The following is a 24,986-nucleotide window of genomic DNA, read 5'->3' on the forward strand; positions in this document are numbered from 1 at the left end:
ATAAACAGTATTTAACCAGGGTTATCTTTAGAATCTAGCTAAAGAAAAATTATTATTAAGGATTATTACAGGCATTTAATATGCACTGAGACATGGTCATTTTGTAGACCTGTCTCATAGCCACACACAGTGAGAAAGAACCAATGGAAGTTGAGTCCACATGATCCTTTTGTGTCCTTGGTAGAGATGCTGGAGAACACTGAAGGCACAAATCTGGTGCCAAAGTTTCCTTCTTTTTAATAGGCTTTCATCTTTCAGGAGTGGGATGCACACTGATAAGCAAAGGAAACAGCAATATACTAGGGGCAGACATATTCTCCTCATAGCCCAAAGCGAACAGACTAAGTAGAGACTGAAAGATGACCGACCCTACAGCTATCGTTAGACAGCTGTGTGGGAAAGGAAAAGACATGAAAGAGGCAAAATCCAGTCATTAGCATCGTAAACCCCCACCCCAGAGAGGAAACTGGCTGTTCTACAGCCTTCATTAGTACCTGGTGAAGCAGGAAGGTCCCCTGACAGGGCAGGCCTCCAGTGTGGTCCACAATAGCAGGAATATACCTGTGTGAGACAGTGAAATCAACAGGCAGGAAAGATACACTAGCACAGAAACTTTACTCTGTATTCTGCTGCCAACAGTGTCCTCTCCGTATAACAGCTGAAGAAATAAGAGTGTTTTGCTGCCTCAGACTGCAATAAAAAATACTTTTTATTGCACCATAGTATTAGTGAAATATAGAAGTATCGTGTACTGTACTGCCAGTACTTCTGGAAAATCGTAGAACTTGTTTCTCAACATAACCCCTAAAGCCCTGTCAGAGGAAAACTTTCCCTGTTAACAGGTGACCATAAAATAGAGCCTGCTAGATGACTTCTGGAGCATAAAGTCTCAGTGACCCAAATAATCGAAACTCCTGGCCTGCATGGGATAACTTTTCCCAGCACCTGTTCAGCTACTGTGCATGGACTTCCAAAGATTACTTCAAGTGTGAAAGAATGTCATTCTACTCCTCAGTCCTTTCCAACGCGGACAATGAATGCCAGCAGAATTTACACCCAATCAACACAAACCAACCAGGCCATCAAGCAATAACGACTGCTAAACATCAGCCCGCTCTGAGCAGAACAAACGGTAAAAGATCAAACTCCCATAAACCACTGTTCTTAAAACATAAAAGATTAATACTGAACTTACTCCCCTGTTGGCTCCAATTCACTGATCTCAAACCACACAAGGAGGTCGTATTTGCTCACGCTCTGGCCCAAGCTGGGTTTGCTCATAGTATTTAGCTTTGTAGCTGGCACTTGAAGAGATGAAAAAAAGAAAGAAGAAAACAAAGAACGTTTTACAAAGACTGAACAAGTAAAGCTTACCCTAGGGCTCACAGAAACATGTCATTTCAGGGATCTTATGTATTCTATGTACTTATACGGACCACATCTTTTTCCATGAAAATGCTTACAGGAATCATTATTTCTCAAAGCGTTAGTTTTTAAATGTAAATTACTAGATTTTTATTAAATAATGGAACAAAAGCGTATCCAAAAAGCTTGTAAAAATCTGCAGTCTCTCTAGATCCACAGAAGTTTCCTCAAATGAGCATCAGTTACTTTACGGCTTAATGGTTTGCAATTTAGAATTGCTTAGGTCTGTTCATCTGCAACATTAATCAGCCATAAAGTACAGATTTCCCCTTCCCCACACAAGAAAAGAAAAATAAAAACCCAGAGCTTAAAACTTCGGTGTTCGCTTCTTCATGTGACAAACTGCTATTCTGCTGTACCAGTTTAGGTAAGATAATGTCTATGTATAAAGGCTGAGTAAGACTTATCCCAGAGCCATAATCCTGCCAAAGTATGTTACTGAGCTCCTTATGTTTTGGTGTTACGTGATTACTACTGGCCAAATCCTCTCTTAATTCCTTTCATACAAATGCAGGAATAAACCATGTTAAAAAATAGTGGGATAACTGAAATTGTAGAAATAATCTGACATTCCTTCACACACTCACATCACACCTTTTAGCTGTCATCACATTACTTCTCTTACCTGTTCACTCATTTCATTTTTTGTAAATGGGAATATTTTAAAAGCTTAGTCCCTGTGTACTCTGACAGCTATTTTTGTAACTCTGCAATTCATTTTCCATTTTCTCTCCCTTCACATACTAACCTCACTGCTTTTATTAAGCCAAATAATTATTTTCCCTTCTAGCCTCTCAAGCCCCTTGCTCAAGTGTTCTTTAGGTTCTCCTATCTTCACACCTCTGCGTATCCTTCAGCTTCCACCATGACTTAATTTCCCATGCACTGGAAGGGCATAACAGTCCGCAGTTAAGAAAGGTCCTTAGAGGTGTGCCTGTGTACCCTCTTTTGGAAAAAAAAAAAAGTGAATTCTGTTTCTTTTCTGGGTAAAACAGCAGCTACCTCAGAGGGACAGATTTTACAAGAATCAATTATTCACAGCACTACAACTTCATCACACTAGGTAGCAAGCTTCAGTGTCATCATTTATGCTTCCCATTCATTCCTCAGGGTAGTCACTCATCGTATCATCACAAATGCATTACAACTGGACTCACTGCTGTTGACAGCAAGAGGAACATCAAACACACAAGTCACTCAAGTTTATTGCTAAGTAGAGAAACTCAAAAGCACCAGAACAGAAAACCAACAGGAAGACACATTCAACTAAACATGAAAGGCAGTTGAAGAAGTTCTCATGGACTTGCTCTGGCACAGTCAATAACCAGCGTGTCTTTTTTATTTTATTTTTTTTTAAATAAAACAGAATGCAGTGTAAGTGAGGAACAGCACTGTTAGTGGCAAAAAAAACAAAAAACAAAAAACAGATGATGAGCAAAAAGGAAACCTGTATAGAACATAGCAGAACGTTTCCTCTATAGCTAGCTGGTTTTTCATATGCAGCATCTCTCATCCCGGTATCACAAAACTATGTACAGAACACAAAAAAGTCAGAGATCCAGAAGTTTCAGGGAACAGATCCAGTGACACAGAAAAATCTGTGATACTTAGCACACTGGAGTTTACAGACTGTCTATATTTCTCTCTAGAATAGCCCTAAACTTAAGCACAGCATCATCCTTCCAAGACTGCAATGATGGCAGTTTCCAGTCCCAAGAATACATGATAAAGATAAGGAAAAAGGAATTTTGAATCACGTTTTGGAACTACTTCTACATCTACCATAGATCAAGTTTGGCTACTAACCATCTCGTTTAGGAGCCCTCTCACTCTGACAACTGGGAACAGGCAGAAAGAGAAAAGGTGGCAGCTGGTCAGCTCCATCCTGGAAAGCAGCCACAGCAGAGGATGCAAGCACGTTGGCATGCTCGGATAGCGTGTTCAGCACATGCACGTTTACATAGCCAGACATAAGATACCTAATCAACTCTATTTTTCTTTCATGGTCTGCAAAGGGAATGGAACACACACAAAAAAAGGATGGTAGAAATATGCAGGTGAGAGAAAGCTGGAGAATGAGGAAATTAAAAGATGAAATGGAAAAAACCACAAAAGAGTTCAGCATGCATTATCACAGTTAAGCAAAGAAAACCCAAGGAACATTTCAACAAGACTGACTCACTAGACAAGAATGTTAAAGAGCATAAAGATGAAGCGGTTAATGAATAAGCAAATTTCCAGTCAAGTGCTCAATAAGCACATAAAGAGCTGTAGCCAGATCTCATGGAATATGGTCAGCACCTCAGGAATGAAATTCTACCATTTAATAAACTAAGAAGCGCTTCCTGCAAGACGAGGTTGAAAAGAACATACAACAAGGAAGGCAGCCAGCAAAAGCAGATCCAATGCCCTTTGCGACTTTCACTCCAGGACATTTCTTGGTGTCCTGGACAGCTTAGGAATACACCACAACCTTCATTTTCAGTAGCAGACACGTGATGTACAGAATTAGAGAACTGTTCTCACCTGGCTTTGAGAGTGGCATAGGGGGAGGAAAGAATCTTCGGGAAGGCTGTGGAGGGCTATAGAGAAACGAAAAGGGTTATCAATATAGAGGCAGCTAAACACAAAATATATATACAAATACACACACATGCATGTACATACACACACACCCCCAGTACAGTCCTTCCACCCATTCTTGTCTCTAAAAATATCCTCACAATCCCATGAAGAGAGGTAATTATCACCTGTCAGGAAAACAAGTGGACTCGGCACACTTCTCAGACTAAGGTATGTTCTTTTTCTATTGTAACTTAATCCTAGCTGTCAGTAAATAAATAAATAAAGAAGGAAGGTATTTACAATTTCCAACTGCTCTACCCTTATTCTGCACCGAAAATTTAAGTAGGTAACAGGCATTTCCCAAAATAACTTAAGGAAAATGAACAAGCCTCAGCTGGCATTTCCTCTTAAAGCCAACACGTGCTTCCTCTTTGTAGCTGCTGCCTTCAGCAGGAGGGCTGACCAGGCCAAGCAATCCAGATAACAGCCTCCTCCCTTAAGCTATGAAGACGACAACTAAGGGTTCCTTTCCGCGATTCCAAAATACTCAGAGACTTTGGCACTAGTACATCAGAAGTCTGAGAAGTCTTTTATTTTGCCCCAAATCTTATGTCTCTTCTTTTGTCATCCTACCTTTATGCATCAGGCCACTTGCCCTCAGGGAACGCCGCATCCTGGAGCGCTGTTCAGGTTTACCCAGAACTCACTAACATCATCACTGAAGTTCTCAGTACAATATTCTGCCACCACAGTGTTTGCAGGGGGGATGCAGCTGTACTGCCAAAGCAGCTTTCCATGCTCGAGATGGTAGAAGAATTCCATCGCTCACTAACAGGACATACTATCCTGGGGAACCAGGCCTCTGCCAGCATTCCTACCCCAGGCAGGAACCCTGCATGTGCAGGTGTGGCTATATAATCTCAGGAGCGTGAAAAAGTACTGCCCGAACTTCAGAGCTAACCTGAGCATGATCACAAACAGCCGTTACGGCAGAGCAGTGAACAATACCTGTTGAGATCCTGTCCTTGCAGATGGAGAGGATGCTGCTGATAATGTCCAAAGACTTCAAACACAATAGGCTTTGTTTTGATGTACTCCACGAATGATTCCGTCACTTCCACAGCAATCTATTAGGCAAAGTAAGGAAGGAAAATAAGGCATACAAAAAGAAAACCTGTAAGTGTGAATTTTAGCAGCTTGTATTTTTCAGATGGTTTAGCGCCACTCACAGTAAAAGCAACCGCATTCCTTTTGGGTTGAGGCATTAATTCTACCCCCCAATAAAGGCGAAAATGAAAGCCTCAATATCAGGTATTTTAAGTAGGAGAAGAGGAGGCTACATGTAACCAAAGGATTACACAGTCCATAAACATAGATACATTCAGTTTATCTGACAGCATAAGCACTGCTGTTCACAGATATTTTATTTCCTGAATTCTAGACTGCTTTCATTGAACATCCTGGATAGGAAACAGAATGCATAGGCAGGAAGTAGAGGTGAAACAGAAGAGTTAAATCTGCCACACAGAATCATTCTGTATTTTGTTCTCCATTGGGGATGACATCATTCACCTGATCACACCTCCCACTGTCTATTCTTAATAATTCCCCTTGCTCTGCTTTCTTAAACACTTCTCAGGAGTTTAACAAGAAGGACACACACAACTCCCAGTACTAAAACAGGCACTTACTATTCATGTGAAATTTTACTTACATTTTGAACATGGTAAAACCCAAGGGGAGTCCCCCGACCATTGTTTTTGAGGGGTTCTGTTGAGAAAGCCTCATCATGCCGATGTAAAAAGCTTTTTAAAAAAAACAACAAACATCACAGAACAGTTCAGTGAAGATTGCTGTGCTGGGAACCCAACATTGAAAGGAAACCCATAAATTTATTCTGCTAAAACTTTACAGAGAATTGAGTCATGGCCTAAAGCTAGGAACATGCTAGTCTTTGGGACCACAATTCCTGTACTTGTTTTGTGTCTTTATTACTCTTATTTTTTGTTCTCTTTCTTAAGAAACTAAGCCTTCCACTTGAGAGCTACTGATTTACTCAAGGGTCATACAGCTTTCATTCCCACTGAGTGTATTGAATTTTTCACATTAAAAGCCATTATCAAGCAAAACCTTAAGATATCTATAATCAGAAACTTAAAGAGTCCACTCTGATTTTTAATTCCTTTCTGCAAAACTTTATACCTTAATGCTAACACAAAGCAGGTACTGCTCGTACAGGAATGCCAGTAACTGATAAGGTGTTTGCTATACCACACTGCCAACTGATTTGAAAAGCTCTCAATCAGACCCTCCATTGCCCACTATTATTTGCACTCTCTAACAAACCATCAATTGCCTAATGTAAACAAGGACAAATTCTTACTTGAATTGGCAGAAAATATCTGCATATTCAGGAAGGATGCCGCTGGCCTGTAGCACTGTCACACGGAAGGTAAACACGCTACCCAGCTTCAAGTGATCACCAATTTCCTCAGTGAATCCTTCCATAGTCATCTTCCCATCCAAAGTGGCTGACTTCAAGTCTTAGGGAAACACAAACATCCGACATGAAATCACTTCTTTCTTTTTTTCTTTTGTTTTATCCTTTCTTTTCTTAAAATATTCCTTCAGGGAACAGTTTAGTCCCATTATAATTTTTTGTTTTTCTTTTGAGTCCAAATTATTTGCTGATAATCAAAATTCCTGGGAACAGTTTTTCTGCACAGTTCCTCAAACGAGTAACTCCAACATCTACCATATGCAACCCATCAGTTACACCTCTCCCCACCTATGATATTCTTGACGGACACTCAGAACCTCTTTCTACCACTGACTGAAAGTGTCCCAGATTTCCCTTAAGTTATCCAAAACTACCACATATTTCTCACTTACCCAGCTCATTCATTCTGTTGATCTCCTCTGGAGGAGTGGTAACCTCTGTATTCTGTCCTTGCCCCTCCACAATTCTTAATTCTTCCAATGACAGTCCAGAGCGAGTCATTGCAACCGAAGAAAAATCACTCTGAAAAATTAAATGAAATGGCATGTAACAGACTCCTGCAGCTTCTGGTTTTGCCATACCCTTCTTCCCCCACAATGCTTATTCTTTATTTAGAAGCACAAATCACTGCACTCAAAGAAACCGAACTCAATTTTAAGACTGCTTACCTTATCAAAATATTCATTGTCGAATGAAATTTTAGCTGTGCCAGACTGTCGAATACCAGATCCGTAATCTGGGGCTTCTTCATCAGCTAAAAAAAAAAAAAAAAGGAAAGAAGATGGGGAGGAGAGGCACAAACCCTCAGAGTTATTGAAATGAAAATTCTGTTTACAATGGAAACCAGTCCATAAAGCGGAAGAGGCCTGGTTCTAGTCATCCAATAACAGATTAGAGTAAGTGCTTGAAAAAAATCACAGGACAAATCTGTCCATCAGGAACTCAAATGTCACAAAACAACAAGACAAGCTATGAAGTTTCATAGACAATTCTGAATGTGAAACAGCTTTAGTACTCATTTTGACTATTTATTTACTTCTGATCATTATACCTGAGGGAAACTAACATACAGTAATAAAACGACCCACGCGGGAATGTATATTTACATTGATTTGAACTGCCATCTAAAACTCTGTGGCCATCAACTAAGCAGTAACACTAGTGAAGCTTCACAAGTATATGCTGTACGTTTGAAAGGTGTTTCTGTCCGTACAATCTGTCCATTTAACCTCCTCCTCTTTGTGGAGAGTAACAACAGTGAGGCCTGGTTAAATGCAAGATTTTTCTTGCACAATAAATGCATGCTCGCAGGAGAAATCCCAAGATTCAGAATGTGTTCCAGGCTTTGCTTAGGGACCAAATAATGCTGTGGCCCTTTTTCAAGAGATGTCCCCAGTTCAATCCTATTAGCCGTGGTGTATTCTTTTTATTTGGATGGATAAATACTTGGAAATATTTGGTCAATGCTAAGGAGACCAACCCAAATTAGAAATGAGACTTTGTACATATTAAAGTAGATTTTATTTCACTTGCTGTTTTAGTCCCTGCCAGAGTGATTCTTACACATCTTCAGAGTCTGAGATTTCATTACAAGTTCCCATGGAGAGTGAAACTTCCAGGGTTACCCTACCTAAACAATACAGAAACGTTGGCAGTTAGCCACTGCTAGAAAGGACAAATTATGGGAAGTATCTGTGCCGTCACCAGCATGGATAAGACATGGCTAACTACCAACAGTAAAACTCAACTAGATCACCTCATACTGGAAAAGTATAAAATATTAGCAGCTGACTAGCAGACTGCAGTTAAGCTCCGGCACACACGCAATGGCAGTTCAAAACAGGACGAAGCAGTTACCATCCCCATATATCTACCCTGCTCTTCCAAAAAGCTGCTAATTCTTGGTGATTAAACAGTGTGTTAAAGCAGCTTCTAAGTCTCAACACATTTTAGTGAGTCAACGAAGTGAAAAACTGCTGCTGATTCCTGTTTATACTATGCTAAAAACATTCAGGAACTTCACAAGCTATTCAGTCAGATAATGCAAGAGCATATTTCTGCGCATTATTTGAAAGGACAGTTTGAGAAGAGCAAACATGGTACATTTAACTTTTCTGCAAGCCACCACAACTATCAAACTTGCATATACCCTTGTCCTCTGTTTATGCCAGGTGCCAGAAAGAAAACCTTTGCTTTATTTTTAGTTTTTCGAGTTACAGACACTAGTTAGCCCTTTCGCTGACTTAAAAAGCAGTGTTGCATTAGTTGCCAGGTACAAACTTCAGTGCTCGATACCATCAATTTAAAAGCTTCTGATCAGTAGCATTATTTCAAGATTTATTCATGCTTGGTCCATACGATTCACACCAATGAAAAAATTTCAAAAGCAAATTAGTAATAAAGAACAAACGTTCATTTCAACACTAAAATTACTCAGGTTTGTGTTTAAAAGACGATGGTTTGATTTGGTTGCCTGTTTTTAAAGCTGCAGCTATTCACAGTGTATCAAAAGAGTTGCAATGTAAAGTTCTCAGAGTATCTCACCTGCTATAGCTTGCACTGCTACTCGCAGAAATCCTCGTACTTCTCCTTTCTCGCTAACAACAGCTACTCTGTGAATAAGAGGCACTGGGTACAGCAGATTGCTCAGGTATACAAATGCTCTGGTAACAGGAAGGAAAGAAAACACGAACAGCATTAGGCAATCATCTGCAAACCAGACTGCTGCACTTGGTCTACTTCACTCCATCTATTAGACCTGCTCTGTGGTCATGTAGCCATATTGTCCACACAGGGCTCTGCAGCAGTGTCAAAGCTAAGTGAAGCCACAAAACACCCCAACTCAGAGTACACTGGAGACACAGGGCTAATATTAGTGAGTTACAAAACATATGAAGGAGACAATTTAAGATGATGGCCTTACAGAAGGTAATTTTAGATGCACTACAGTTGTAAACGGAGCTGTTAGCAAGATGGCAGAAGTCTGCTAAGGAGCTACTGATTATAAAGAACTGTTTGAGCTTTCCAGCCCATGAGTGTAGTTTGAAGTGATAAATTAAAGAGGAATTGATCTCCTGTGTCCACACAGGCTCAAATGTTTTACTGAACATAAAACAAACACTCTTCAAAACGGAATGTTTTCTTTCCTCTATGTTCATTTAATACCATTGTATAGAGTAATCAGAAATCCCCCATAAACCATAAGTCATCTCTTAGGTTTCTTGGAAGATGCACTGAGTGTACAGATAGTGGAAGACTGATAGTCTTCACAGGTGAGTATCTTTAGGACTACTATATTTAAAAAAACAAAACAAAACAAAACAACAAAACCACCCCAAAACCCCACCACAACAGTACTCTAGAGCAATCATTTAGAAATTACAGTTTACAATGGGAAAAGCAGCATTCAGGCCAAGTACCGGATGATCCTGCCACACACTAACTTTTAGAGTTATATACAAGCAGGGTCTATTTTGGAACAGTAAGTTAGCAGGTTTTATTGTACAGACTTTTAATCACAAGTTAGACTAACGTTATTATTTTATGTTTCTGCAATGAATTGCAAAAGTTCTTAAAACACCACACTTCAGTGTGATGAGCTTGAGCAAAACTTCGAATGCTGAGAAGCCAAACAAGTCAAGTAAAGAATGGGTCTCAACATGAGGAAAAAATGGAAGGCTTAATTAATTGAGCTGTTTCAGAGTTCAGAAGACTACTGAGATGCATGGAAGTTTAACCAATAGTTTTACCAGCCATTAAATTTAAAGTGACTAACCAGTTATATATGTAAATTTTATGAATTTATGTATACTAAATTATGCTAAACACCTGTCATTTGTTGAACTGGATTTCCTACTTGCAGTCCTTTTTATTAGTATTTATTATTAAGTGTAATTAATTCCTCAAATTTATAACTGTTAGTTTAATATTCATAGCAACAGTCCTGCACGACAAAAGAGGACTGAGAGAGAAATAAGGATGTTCGCTGCCTCTGTCTGTAGAATTTGTTTCATGAACACAGCAAGACTAATCTGAACTCAATTCCTTGTGACACACAGCTACGGACCAAAGCTAGAAAAGGGAAGTGTTTCTCCTTGGGTTCACATGCCCGTTCCCACAATGAATGAATTATCTTGAAATGACAAGGTAGTCAAACAGGTGTCAGTTGTGAACCAAAGAGACAAAAATAATGCTACTGAAAAACAAAGTGGTGACATAATGCAATAGAGAAGAGAATGATTAATAAGGCTATAAAAGTAGCAAAACATAAAATGAAGAAAACCATACAATAAAAAAAACAACTGCAATGTAACACAACTAAGATTAGGATCTAATTCCTTTTCAGTCTGCTCCAAAGTGAGGTAAGCACTGATAAAGCCAGGGAAGGGAGAAAAGACTAAATTTAAAGTAACAAAATGGGAAGTTTAATCTTTTTGGTTTTTCTCTAAGAAAATAGTTTCATTTTTAGCTTTGAAATTTCAGGTGGTGCTCATCTGAGAAAGCAGCTTCCCACCATACAAGAAAACAGTCTCTTACACTAACAAACTGGAATTGTTCACTTGGACTGGACCAGGGATGGAGTTCAGGAAGGTATGTAGTTATCTGCTCAACATGAAAAACACACGCAGTTTGAAAACCACATTTCAAGCTAGGGAGAACGGACATTTTTCCCCAACAGAAAGGAATCTAAATCGCCTTGCATTTGTATGTATACAGGAAGAGACAGTTTCACTAAGAGAGGCAGTCATTACAGAAGCTTTCCTACTTCAAAGCCAACTAGTGGAGAGTGAAAGCATTAACTGCACGAAAAATAAAAATATATTTTCATTCGCATGGCTAAAGCTCTGAAGCTGCTGTTCAACGTACGACAGCCAAAGCATGCAGCTTTATTAGCAACTACAATTTTGTCAGCTCAGTAAAATAACCATCCCAAAGAAAAAGTATTTCTCATCTTCTTTAACTTCCTTCCATCCAGTCACCTAGCTCACTGGATTCATTTTAACTTGGAGAAAGAAGAGCACACAATGCAAAAAGTTTTAAGCTTCCTCTGTGGTGATGAAAATGCAGGATCTCTTCCGTAGAATGGAGAGCAAAAGCACATTTGCTGTACAGAGAAAAGAGCTGGTTTATGCAGCAATACTGCCTTCCAGTGCCATTCCATCCGCTTCATCACAAGACAGTACCAAGTTAGGAGTGGATGAAATCTTAAGGTTATCCTCCTCCTCTTCCCACACCTGGGAGGACTCCCACTCCCCAAACATCCCATATGCAAGTGTCCCCCTGCACCTTAGCCCAGCAGACTGAAAGAGGGGGAGCTGTATTAGCAGAAAGATTGGTGAGGTAAAATGGCATACTCACAACAAAACCAGAAATGAAATTTAACAAACACAATTGTTTTAAAAAAATCAAAACAAAAACAACAGAACTCAGAATGACGACGGATATTTTTTAAATAAACACATCAATTCAAGATTAAATAAAATATCCCACAGTCCTCTCCCACCTCCCTTAAAAACATAGCAAATGCTTGATACGTCACACCATTAAATAGAATCAGACTTAAAGACAGCCCAGCATGCCAGAAGAGATGGCTAAAGGGACCAGCTCTTTTTCTTTTTTCCTTTTCTTTAATAGCTATAGTACAAATAAAAGACAGTCACAGCACAGAGAGAGAGAAAAAAAAATACTGTGATGCCCAAGGAGTTGGATAACTACATGATCAACTTCTCCTCCTCCTCCTCTCCTTCGTGACCTGGACTCTACTGCTGATGATCCCCTTCCAAAAATATTTAAAGTTATTTTATTTTTGTTCTACATATTCCACAGCATATAAACCAGTACACAGTTAATTCTGCATTAAGGAGTTTTGGTTTTGTTATAAATTGAACACTCCCTTGTGCTCAAGACGGTATCTATGTAGATGGACATACCCTTTGATACTTTTAAGTCACACTGTTCAAAAGAATTCTCATGCTGAAAGACACTGAGGAATGAAAATAGGTTCCACTCAGTGGTGCCAAACAATCCAACAGCTTTCTGCTGACAGAGTCAGCACAATAGAAGAACAGAACAGAAATAGAAGCAGAACAGAATAGAAACCAACTGGGAAAAAGTCATTCGGCTGTCTACTCAGAGATAATACAAACTAAGTTTCATTCCTCAACACAATTTACAACCCAAGTAGGTTCCTTAATATGTGCAGCTGACATGGCTCAGGCTAGTACCCTGAGCTGCTGTAGCTTCACATGTCTGTCTACAGAGACAGAGCTCAATATTCTTTTGAATACATGGGAACGGGAAGCAAGTTGTGTAACTGCCAGGAAACACGACTGTTTTCATTATACACTGTATTTGCTCAGCTTGTGCTGTGCTTCCTGAAGAGTCTGTGAAATGAAGATGAATAGCTCCACTTTTTCCCAAGCACTGAAGGTCCCGCTCTGAAAGAACACGCACAACAGGAGAATATGCTGAGTATGCCAGCGCCGTTACAAGAAAGCAGTCCTAGCCATTGCAGACAGCACACATATGCTTCAACTAGCTGACGAGCGCTTCCAAGCCAGGAAGATGGCTTTCCCAAACTGACTTTTATTGATCAGATTAAGCTGAAAGAATTAAATTTTCTAAAACACGTTATCAGACATTGCACATAAGGGCACAAATCCACAAGGATCAGAGGACCAATGCAATTTCTTGCATCTTCAGTAACTGCAAATTTTGTTTCAAAAACTAGATCAAGGAAGTTCCAAGTTTTAATCACAGCTTGTAAACAGGTCCACTAAAGACAAAGAATGAGGTTAGACAATACAGCTAAACTGATCTAAAAGCTTGATAAAAGACTGACAAACTCAGTCCGTCATTTTCACAAATAATACAACCAAGTTTCCTCAGCTTTTGAGGAAACTGCAAAAAGATCCCTCCTTCCTGACCATGAAGTCTTCCCTGCTTGTTGCCACAGAAAAAGATGAAGTCAAACTCTGGTCCCTTCTCCTTTGTTCCTCCCTTCCGTCAGCCATGGAATCTTATTTGTACAACACCTGCAGTAACCACCTCCCTTACTGTTTTAGCAAGCAAACTGGCTTACAGAGTGATCAAATAAGCAAAAACACATAACTGGGGGAGTGGAAGCAGAAGAAAGTGAAGCAAAGTCACTAAATAAAATCTGGTTTTTGTCACAAGTAGCACGTTTGAGCAAGCCTATCTGTCAAGAAACACTGCAAAGTACTACTTTTTTAACACAACTTGCTGTCCTCAGGGTCTCCATCACAGAGTGAGGTCTGATAATGCCTTAATCATATCCAGAAAATAGATAACACTCTAAAATACACTAAGCAAACTTGTTTGAGAACTTCAAGCATAGTGCATGGGGAAACCACTGATGAACACTACCAGCCAGTGAATTTCAATGATGATGACCTTTCACTACACAATATTTGCTACCAAGAGTCACGCAAAATCTGCGAAGCCAAATCATCTCAAAGAACACTCTTCTCCTCATCCAGAAAGGACCATTCTTCTTTCTCCTCATGCCATCTTTCCTCTTCAGACACCGAGGATGTTAGATGAGTTTTCAAAAAATGGATTAATTGGACTGGACTTAAAGACTTTCCACCACACTCTGAAATTCTCTTCTACGGGACAAAATTGCACACCACAACACTATCTTAGTGATCTTGCAATGGCTAAATAGAGCATTCTATAAATAATGCTTGAACACTGTACACAAGCAAAACCACATTCATTCTACGTTGTGACAGTTATCTAGAAATAGATTTACTCACTTTGTCACATCTAAGGGTTATTTTCTCAATTACTGTTTAGGTCCTCACGGCCTCTGACATGGAAATTTAAAACTTAATGTTAAACTACACTCATTCTCTGGCAATTCCAATTTATGTATAGAGATATTTTGGCTGGTTTGACAGATATTCTATGCAGCACAAGGCAAAGCCATTGCAGTCTACAGCAAGAGCTGGTCCCTTTTGGCCATTCTCACAGTAACCTCACCAACCTTCCCACTAAAATGAACCAAGGGGATCGGTCGTAAAACGGGTCGCGCCCATCATTGAAGAGGTCCGATCCCTCCTCAGTTCCAACGTCGGAGCCAGTATCATCCACAAAGGCCTCATCATCAAAGTCCTCCATCTCATCCTGCTGTTCATCAGCCAGTTCAGTGATGTCGGAGTCAGCCGTGGAGAAAGTGGGGGAGGGCGTGCGATCAGCAAGACGCTCATTCACGCAGCCATGGAATATGGGGGAGCTAGATATCAGTTAACGGAATACCAATTGTTAACAGAGTGAGGGGAAAGAAGAAGGCTTCATTTAACAGCCGTCTGTTGCCATCAGCACAGAGACCACCTGAACAACAAGCAAAGGACCAGCTGGACTGCAATGAAACGTAAGGGAAGGGGCTGCTAACAACGTCAGGAGAAAGAGCATCCTTGAACTGAACAGAAAGCAGATGAAAAATGAATATAAACATGGCCGAACATACAGATATTGAGAGCACATCCATTTAACAGAGCTACAATTCTTATTTCCAACAGGTAGCATTTTGTAAATAAAAATATTGTAAAGGTGCAGCTGACATCAGGAAATATTAAAGAATCCCATCAGATATCAGGTATTTCCATAGGGTATGACCAAACTATTTGAACCACATAGGTAAGGTAGGCCCTGGGCCACTTTTCCCCTCAGTTTCCAGTGTTGTTGATATTCTCACTCCTCTGCTCCAGTGATGTTAGACAGAACTTAGTTAGCTACGTTTTTTAAAAATAAACTTAGAATTTACTAAGGTTTCAGTCAAATCAGATTCTACAAGGTTACACCAGAATTGGCAACACTTAAAAGGGCATTTTCTGCTCTTCACAGTATCTTACATCTATCAGAAATCCCTGAAAGACAACACACACACAACTAACACTAGTGGCCATACAGTTTATAACCACATTCCAAGTCAAAGTCCATCCAGAACTGAGAAGAGTCACCAGTGTACCAGCAGTCGGGATTATCGTCACATACCTTCCAACAAGCTTGAACCAATGAAAGCGATCATAAAAGGGGTCACTGCCTGTCATTGTGCTTTCACCCTCGTCCTGGGTATTAGATGCCATTTCCCCAGCTCTATCATACATCTCACGCATCAGGTCCAACCTCTGCCTGCAGAGAAGAAAGCAGCATTCAAAAATAGAGAGTGAATTAAAAAAGCAGAGAACACAAAGTGGGCTACACTGACTTCACCTACACCAATTACACATGGGAAAGGGAGAATAAACAACAGAGGAGTCTGTACCGCTAAGTTTGCTACTGCACTAATTCTCTGACATGTTCGGGATTCTGGGAACAATTTTGTAGTCTAAGCCCACTAAGCACAAGGCAAGGTCACTGCAGAAGGTTACATACATCTTTGATTTCATTCAAACTTCTAAATATTCTTCTTTCACAGCTAATTCTGGCCTATTTTTTGCTTACTTTTTTGAATCAGACAACGCTGCTAATTTAGGCAGAATTTCCACTCCTGAAATGTTGACATTTTGATTCAAAAGTGAACTGATTCCATTACAGACTTTTATTTATTTTTTTATTGAAGAAAAAAAAAGTGTGCCACACTGCAAGATCCTTCGTCTGGAAGTTATTAGTGGAAAAAATGTTCTTCAGTCAGTATTTAAAGAACGGGGAAAAGACAAATGTCTTTTGACTATTTGCAAGAATATGACAAAAATAATTCAGATTACAGTCAGAATTTGTGTAGCTTCCACAGAATCTTCTTTATTTAATCCTTTTATTATAAATTATGCTCTGTGCTACCAGGTTATATAAAAGCAGGTGGCAAGGAAACTTTTGCAGTGAAAGGAATATGAAAAAAAATAATGCAGAGAGATGAGCTGTGATAAGCCTTATTAGATTTAAAAAAATCTAACCTGAAGTTACAAAAATTAAATGTGGATGTGAAGTAAAATGCTGGAGAACAAATGCCCTTGTTTAAAGAACCTAGCAAGCCGGTATTTAAAACATACCACACTGTCTGGAAAGAGGGCACTTGGGAGGACAGAGAGAAAATACAAGTACAACAGAGAACGAACAGCAAGGGGTGAAATTTTTCAGTGCAGGTCCTTGGATATAAGGAAGTTTGTGCCTCAGTAATATTTACATACTTGAGTTTTTCTAAGGACCAGTAATGCGTTGCTCCATTCTTCAGATCCTGGACTTCCACAGCCACCACTGTACGGGGGAAAGGCCTATTGTCCCGGGTCTTCTCCAACTCAGTGGGCAAAAGCTCTGGTGGCAGTGGTGAGTAGAGGGTGTCTGTCAGCAGGACAAATTGAAACTGGACCTGAATGGAAAAAAAAATATTTCTGAGAAGTCAGGTATCAGTATCACAAAGGGGCCAGAGATCTAACCTAAGGCAACATATGAAGACAGTTTGACTTTCATCTCTGTGAAAAGATTCAGGGGTTTTATGTCACACTTTTTTTTTGGTCTCAAAATGGCACAAAACATATTTTTCAGCTGAGCACCCGTATCTTGCCTTTATTGTCACAGCTAGCAGAGGTCTGGAAAGCTATAGACCTAGCACATCCTGCAGCACCCACTTCTCTTGGTAAGAGGAATGACCACATGAAGTTCGAAGCAAAGGGAAAAGACAGGGCCCTGGGGAGCAGTGCAGGTACGTGTTTTTATGATATTGACAGGAACGGCATAAGGGAAATGAAGAAGAGGAGAATCTATCAACCAGATTTGCATAGGATGTTCATTCAGCCACAAGTCTGAATCAGAGACTCGTGATTTTCTGAACCCTTTTAAAGCCCAAACTAATAAGCAAGAGACGTACAACTCTTAAGACTACAAGTAACTATGAGCATTTGAAGCAGGATTATACAATCAAAATCGATGGGTCAGAAAATTCAAAAAAGGTATTCTGCATGTCCCTACCTTCTTCTTTAACTCTACACTGATTGCATTGGCTTCTTTCAGATATACTGCATTCCCCCAGAGTTGGTCCCTCAGTGAAGTAAACTGGTGAAATTTCCACTTCCTGAAAGCCCATTGTGCAAGTTCATACTCATGTCGTGTCCAGGGCACTAGGAGGAGCAAACAAACAGAGTAATAAAACACCGTGGCTTCTTCTCTAAACCACCACACGCAGTATCTAATACTACTGCTGACTGTGTCATCAAGTTCCCGACACCTTTTCTGGAAGAGAAGAAAACAAAACCCTGTATTTTTATTACTCAGTGAGGAAAAACTGGATTAAAACTTCCTCATCACTAACAGTGGAGATACAAAGATGAAGTAAGGAGATTTGGTACAGGAAAAAACCCAAAATAAATTCTACGCCTATTACTTTAAATTAGTTAACAATTATTAAAACCAAATGCTGACAGTGGAATGAAAGGAAATATTATGGTAATAATAAACTCTATCTACTGTCCAGAAATGGAGTTATACAGACATGGCACAGCATGAATTCTAAGAACTCCACCAAGGAGAAAAAAGAAACTTCAAAATCAAAACAAGGAAACAAAGGCAACTATTATTTTGGTTTAAGACATCTGAACTTTGTTAGTGCCAAGAAGAGACAGATTCCTTCAAATTCAAGACCACCAAAACAAAGCTCATAGTTAAACTAATCTACTTTGTGCATCAGTTGAATTTGGGGATGTGTATCTACTGTGTATGTGGGACTTATCCTATGAATAGGTATTTTACACCTTTATGCTGTGAAGATTACAGATCAAGAAGTTATGAAGCGTTTCGCAGCTTTCCAAAGTGAGTTTTCCATCTACTGCAAGAGATATTATAGCAACTGTTGCTTTAGTCTTATCTGAATTATATCCAAATTATTTTTAGCTTCAAACTCACCTTCTTCTTCTTCTTCTTCCTCCTCCTCTGTTGTTTCAGCTGCCAAGGATCTTGTCTCTACCTGCTTCTGTAACGCCTGCAGCTTACTCTCATAGTCCTGTGGGGAGAGAGGAGATACCGTGTAGGAGGACAGAGAAAAGCAAGGAGGACAGTTAAGAGAGACTAACACCTCAGATGGAATGACAGACGCAGAGAACAAATACATAAAGACATTTCCATTAATGTCAGAGGTCACATACCAACATCTATTGTTTTAGTATCTGTCCTTGAAAAGAGGAAAGACAGAGGCCAATACAATTATGATAGTAGTGCTGGGTTTTTTAAATCATCAGATACACATGCTCATAGGATCTGTAAGAGGGAAAGGTTTAGGATTTTTTCTTGCTAACGACCAGAAAAAGGGCATTTTTGGGGGAACCTGCTTGCTGCTTTCAGGGAGGTCGGAAAGAGGCAGAAACAGAGAAAAGTACAGAAATAAACTTAAAAGGGGAGGATTATTCACCTTCATTTTCTCAAACAGAAGGATTAACAGCACCACTGATTTGCCTTTTGATACAAAAAAAAATCATTTCAGATTAAAAAAAAAAAAGACATTCTGTTTTCAATTCGATTTTCCTCTTGGGATGCAAGTATCACTCTCTCACTTGTGTATTTAATACATCAGAAGATGAAAAAAATACCACCGCCTTGGCAAGCGGGCAGAGAAGTCTGCAGAGGTTTCCCCACAAGGAGCACTTCAACAATACCTTCTGGTGTAAGAGCATTTTCTTGCTGTTCAGCGTAACTGTGCCTTGAAATAAATGCTACTAAGACCTAATGACCCTTTTATTATTTGCCAGTGAAACAAATACAAATTCAAGACATTTAGAACAGACACGAGTCACTGTGCTCCTGGTCTCAGAGCCTACCTCACTACTGTACTTTATTTGTTTAAGATAATCTTTTGGCATACATTACAGGAGTTGCAACAGCAATTCACTAAGAGCGTTATAGAGTTCTTAAGGAGAATTCTTGAAGCCACTCCTCTTGTATTCCAACCTTCTCTCTTCCACAGTTCAAATCCTAAAATTCTTCTCCAATGCACCGCTTGCAGAAACGCATGTTTAAGTCTAACTGCTACAGAAGGAAAGCTTTACACACCCTATTTAAGCATCTCACCTAAACAGCGACATTACTTCGGTTTTGTATGGCAATTATAGTACTTAACACTGCCACAATGTGATTGCATCAAATCTAACCCAGCTTTGGTCAGAAAGACCTTCAGACAGTATCTGGAAAGGAGATAAACCTGAAGTACATTCCTTTAAGTTTATAAGTAATATTTCCTGGAGGTAGTGTTAAAAAACAATAGCTGTGCTCTTAGAAAGTGCAGAATTTTAATACCATTAATTCAATAGTGATGATGACCTTTAGCTTGAGAAAACTGCACTATTAAAGATACATAGCCTTTGTATGAGGGCTGCATTTTATTTTTCTAAATTCCTCTTGAAATTTTATTTGGCTAAAACGTTCCTTCCTCTTTATTTACGCCTGCTCCATTCACTGCAAGATGGCTATGTACTCACAGTGCAAGTAAACCGTAGCCCACCAGCAAAAGAACTACAGACAAAACAAACATATATCCTTTCTTTTGGTATTACTTCTGAAATCACCTTAAGGATTCACCAAAAAATTATTCTAGACTCAATGAGGACTTTCAGACCCATCTACAGTTCTGAAATACCCAGCATACTCTTAAAAAACCATTAACATAAAGGCACTCCCTCTGATCTTTCCACCTCCCCTCCATCCATGTAGATATTGCTATTACATTTGAAACCAGGATGAAACAGCTCAGATGTGAAGTGACAGAAACAAGCTTCTCTTACTTGCAAGGATGGGCAAAATAATTTATTTCCTGTAGTCTGAAGCAGATAATCTGAGGATGTCATTTTGAGCTCCTACACTGTAGAAATGAACAAGTGAAAAGCTCTTCAAATAGTGTTTAAACAGAATCTTTGATCAGATTCTTTTGGGGAAACAGAAAAGCTGCAGAGGGAATGGTCAAAAATCAGGAGCATTCCACTGTGAAACTTCTACTTCCAGCATGAAAAACCCAGGCACATTAAGTTCATTCAAAGACAAAGACCTGCTTCTTATCTTCTCTATTTTCAGACTTGTGAGCCAAGTATGTGTATCTTCTGTACATTTAAATACCTTGATAAATAAATGCTTCACATAAAGCAGACACTTTTTATTGACATTAGTTTTTTAAAACTAAGTAAAAGAATTGAAGTTTGTTTTCCCATAATGAAAAAAAGAAATAGGTACCATTTCCCTAAACAGAAACACAGGACTAAGATTGCCTCCTGGCACTTGATACTAGGGTAGCATTTAAAAATAATTGACACAGAGCAACGGATGAAGGATGAATTTCACGTTGGTTCACACAGAAGATGCACTGACTGCACTGTGAAAGGGGTTGGTTTGCTCTGAGAGACTGGTCAGTTCTCCAGGTACACATCTCCAGATCTGATTAGCGATAATACACACATAATTGTTAGTACCGATGTAAAGGTGCCTCAATTGCTAGAAAAGAAAAAAAACTTGCATCTAGAAGCCGCCCCGAAGGTCCATGCCCTAGGCTCCCTGGAACCCAATGCATATTGTTGTACAGCTTCTAACTGGCTGAATGTGAAGAAAGGGAATGCAAAGTTTGTTTTGCCATGGGGCATGGAAATACCTAAAGCCACAACAATCAGATTTTCTAAAAACATAAAAATAACCCCAAACATGCACTCAGACTAGGCTAAGCTTTTTAAGACTAGACTGGAACTGCTATTTTATGCAGAACATTGTACCATAACAACTTCAGTTCTTTGGATGTACATGATGTCTGCAAAGGTACTGTAGTGTGCATGCTTCCCTCCTGTATTTGAGGTGTAAAAAAAAAGCCAGTTTCTTTTGTCTTCAGTGAGCAAATAAATAGAGAACAACCAGCTCTGTATTTTCTTCCAGAATTTAGATGAACAGCACACAAAATGGTACAACTGGACAGCACTGGAGTGTTGCTCGTATCCCCTTGCGCTATAGAAAGCTTTTTTGTTTTATTAATTTATTAAAATAAGCTATGTGACAGCAGACAGAAGTCTGTGTAGGCAGCAGAGAAATCAAGGTGGACAGACTTACAAGAATCAGATTGAGGAATTAAAGAAACCTTTTTAACTCTGCTAGAACAATATCAACCCCAAGACAAAAAAATAAAATCAGGACAAGCCTGCAATCAAGTTTCATTTCCATTTCACTGAGACAAGTCTGACACTTACAAGAGTATTTCATAGTTTATTGAAAGAGCACTTGTTACAATACAAACCAGTTCTGCTTTTCACAAGGCAGATGCTTGCTCTTTTAAGACAATCCAAAACTTGTTTTTTCTTAAACAATGGACAGATTTGAAAATCCCATTTAATTCCAAGGCAGCTCACTGCTTTCTTTACAGTACAAATGGGTACACAGCATAGATTTCTCATGTGGCAGCTCCTGAAGTGGTTCAATGGGAAGTATCAGAGTCAAATTTCAACATATAAAGGATAAAGAACAAATTTCAACATATAAAGGATAAAGAACAAACAGTGAGGGAGATATTGAAACTACGCTGCATGTACTGATAAATATAGCATCCCCTAATTTGACAGATCCCCAAATTCAGATTGCTTGAGAAATGATGTTGAAGTCAATCAGAGGAGCCTTAGCGGCATGCATTTCCCCCCACCCCCCCAAATCCACATGTCCCTAGAGAGTCCTAAAGGATATTTAAGAAATCCTCACTAAGGCACAGGTGGATACAAGCCAGCTGTCTAAGCACACAGCACATCAGCACTTAGCAATGGCAGTTAAGCTCACTAAAACAGCACTCCCGTCATGGATGCCACATTTCCATTAACTTGAAAGCCTTTTCATACAGTCTTCTACAGCAGCAGCTGTATTACTGTTCATTAGCTCCATTAATACAGAATTTGGAGTGAGAGGTGTGTGTATTTCTAAATAGTGCAAGGAGACCCACAAGTTCTCACATTGCTTCCCTTCTCAGATGAGGCACTGCACTGTAATTAATATTCAATTCTTAAAGTGGGCCATTATTTTTATAGGAACTTTCCCCCCGCCCCAGGTTTCATTTCTGTAATATCCCCCTAAAAGCCAGGAAAAAGCTGCTCCCTCTAAGCAGACTAGACTCCATTTTGACATGGACTATCCTGTTTCTTTTCTGTCAAACCATAAAACAGAATAAGCGGGGTTGTGTTCCTAGTGCCACACTAAAACAGTGGGTAAGACAGACCGATGGCAACCTATTGTTCACCATCACCACCACATCCAGGCATTTACAGATATTTCTTCTCAGATTTTTAAGCTGAAATAAATTGGCAAAAGTTTTTTAGTGTCTCGCATTAAAATATCAAGTAGCAAGAGTTTTTAATCTCATGTCAGTACATATACTTGCACGGACTTCAAAATTTCTCCATGCTCAATCACGTGGTGGTTTCACATAGGCAGCCACAATCCTCAGCAAAAATGGGACACAGGATAAAATTGGTTTGGTCTTCTCTCACAACCTATCCTACCCAGGCTAACTCTGTTTGGCTCACGTATTCCCACAGAATTGAGAGGATTTTCCCAAGCATGCATTTAAGAGTCCAAGCCTTTTTCAGGATATGAAAGAACTCATTACTCTTGACATGCAAAAAACCAAAGTGCAATGCATTACTAAAACAAGATTCTAAAATAAAGGCAACAGCAAAATATTATTTGCAGCCCAAAACTCATTTTGCAATTCAGACTGAAGCTCAAAGAAAGTATTGCTCCTTTACAGGGCTTCTTTTCTTTAAGAATCAAGACATTTTTGGACATGATGCTTTATTTCCTTCATTCAAGTAGGCCAAAGCATGAGACAAATGCAAGTTACAAAGCCATATTTGGAAACAAAATTAAACATGCCTTAAAAAAAAACCCAACAAAACAGTCCCAAGTGATGGGAGCAGCTTATTCTTTTAGGACAGTTAGAGGACTGACTTTGTATCTCCTACATCAGAGGGCCAATATCCTATCAGTAACATGTGCAGAGACTTAAAGAGTTGACACTTGATTAATCGATACGTAAATAATGCACGGCTGCCACGTAACGTGTTGCAACCAGCACCTACACCATGTACAGTTGGGGGGGGGGGGGGGGGGGGGGGTAGGATAGGAAACAAAAACAAGATGGAAAGTAAGCTTGAGGCATTTCCTACTCATCTACAGCTATGCTGAAACACGCAGAAGTAACAATTACCAGTAAGGCTTATTTATATTTTCTCAAAAAATAAGCAACCTCAAGTAAATTAAGGATATTTGTGCAAAACAGCACAAATCATTTAACTGTACAGATACACTGCAAAGTGGACCTATCTCACCAAATGCGGTACAGTAGCCAATTTTGTTTTTAAAAAATCGTATTCAAGCTAAATTTAAAAGCAAAATAAGTCCTCAAAGCTTTAGAGTGGTTTATACTTAAGTCCAGATACAGATTTTCAGAAGTAAGCACAATTTTGTCTGGCACTTCAAGAAACTCAGGAAGAAGAAAGTGTGTAATTAAAATGGGGACTCTCCAATTGAGATAAAACACCAAGCCCATAAAGGCTATCCCTTAATCAATAGTTTTTCTGTAATATGTTTGAAACAACCTGAAGTAGGGATTGTTTTATGGCAAATCACCTGCAAGTATAGACTTCTTCAGATCAAAACAGGTATTAAAAATTTTAACTTGCATTTTAGGTGTGAAGGAAAACAAATCTTATTTTCTCCTCAAAGCGATGTTCTCCTTTATTAAACAGGTCTTGAAACACAGGTTTAATCCAAGACCAGAGGCACTAACATGAGGTATCACATGAAGATGAAACAGTTCAAGTCTCCTGTCTTTGAGGAGAATTCAGCCAATTCAAAGCAGTAATCTACAAATCTTTGTAAGAATAACTATTTCAAGAACATCTCCCAGATTCATGCCCAAGAAAGCTGAAAACATAAAATAAAAATAATTAGCTTTTTGAGGCTTCTTCCTGCACCAGAGTGTCAAAAATTCCTAGTTCCTTTCCACAACTTCTGTATAATAATTAAAAACTATTATATTTAGAGATACAATGGGAATTAGAAAAAGCTTATTTCCAAAGTATTGCTTCAGCAATATATATATATTCTGACAAAAAAACTCCATTCAGGCAGGTTTAACCGTCACAGCAATTTCATACCAATAATTATCACCTTAAGCAGAAGGAGAAAAGACATCTCCCACTCAGGCAGGGAGTAGGACTGTTGTGACCCAACAGCTCTTCTTAATTTCTCTATAAAAAAAGCCACATATCTTGTCAGCCGACAACTTTTGGTTTACAGATTATTATTACTATTAAGAATTTCAGTTAAAAGTGGAAAATACTGTTCTGAAGAGCCAGATGAATTTTAAAATAGATGGTCAGTTTCCTTATTGCTAAGAAAAAGGTCACAAGAAACATTCAATGCTATAAACTATATTCCTCTTTTGATTGTCTACATAAAAACACAGGAGGAAGGTAGCACTTTAAGTTCCAGACAATATTTTCAGCATTAGAAAAATACTCCAAGACACACAAAA

At 39.1% G+C, this 24,986-nt stretch overlaps 1 protein-coding gene across 4 annotated transcripts in view; it reads right to left on the minus strand.

The window, feature by feature from the left end:
- The window catches only part of KIF1B (kinesin family member 1B), an 86,404-nt gene that overhangs the window by 12,899 nt on the left and 48,519 nt on the right, over window positions 1-24,986 (minus strand). For all 4 annotated transcript variants that reach the window (XM_086476353.1, XM_086476352.1, XM_086476350.1 and 1 more), the window contains 14 exons: window positions 18,350-18,446; window positions 17,420-17,568; window positions 16,642-16,820; window positions 15,509-15,646; window positions 14,499-14,747; window positions 9,035-9,153; window positions 7,159-7,244; window positions 6,883-7,012; window positions 6,374-6,533; window positions 5,705-5,795; window positions 4,999-5,117; window positions 3,952-4,007; window positions 1,196-1,304; window positions 495-561 (listed from right to left, as the gene is read on the minus strand). In XM_086476353.1, the coding sequence (XP_086332479.1) occupies window positions 495-561; window positions 1,196-1,304; window positions 3,952-4,007; window positions 4,999-5,117; window positions 5,705-5,795; window positions 6,374-6,533; window positions 6,883-7,012; window positions 7,159-7,244; window positions 9,035-9,153; window positions 14,499-14,747; window positions 15,509-15,646; window positions 16,642-16,820; window positions 17,420-17,568; window positions 18,350-18,446 (1,749 nt within the window). The remainder of the gene's footprint in view (window positions 1-494; window positions 562-1,195; window positions 1,305-3,951; window positions 4,008-4,998; window positions 5,118-5,704; window positions 5,796-6,373; window positions 6,534-6,882; window positions 7,013-7,158; window positions 7,245-9,034; window positions 9,154-14,498; window positions 14,748-15,508; window positions 15,647-16,641; window positions 16,821-17,419; window positions 17,569-18,349; window positions 18,447-24,986) is intronic.

The sequence above is a fragment of the Leptosomus discolor genome, chromosome 20, assembly GCF_034619465.1.
Source record: "Leptosomus discolor isolate bLepDis1 chromosome 20, bLepDis1.hap2, whole genome shotgun sequence".
Taxonomy (NCBI): domain Eukaryota; kingdom Metazoa; phylum Chordata; class Aves; order Leptosomiformes; family Leptosomidae; genus Leptosomus; species Leptosomus discolor.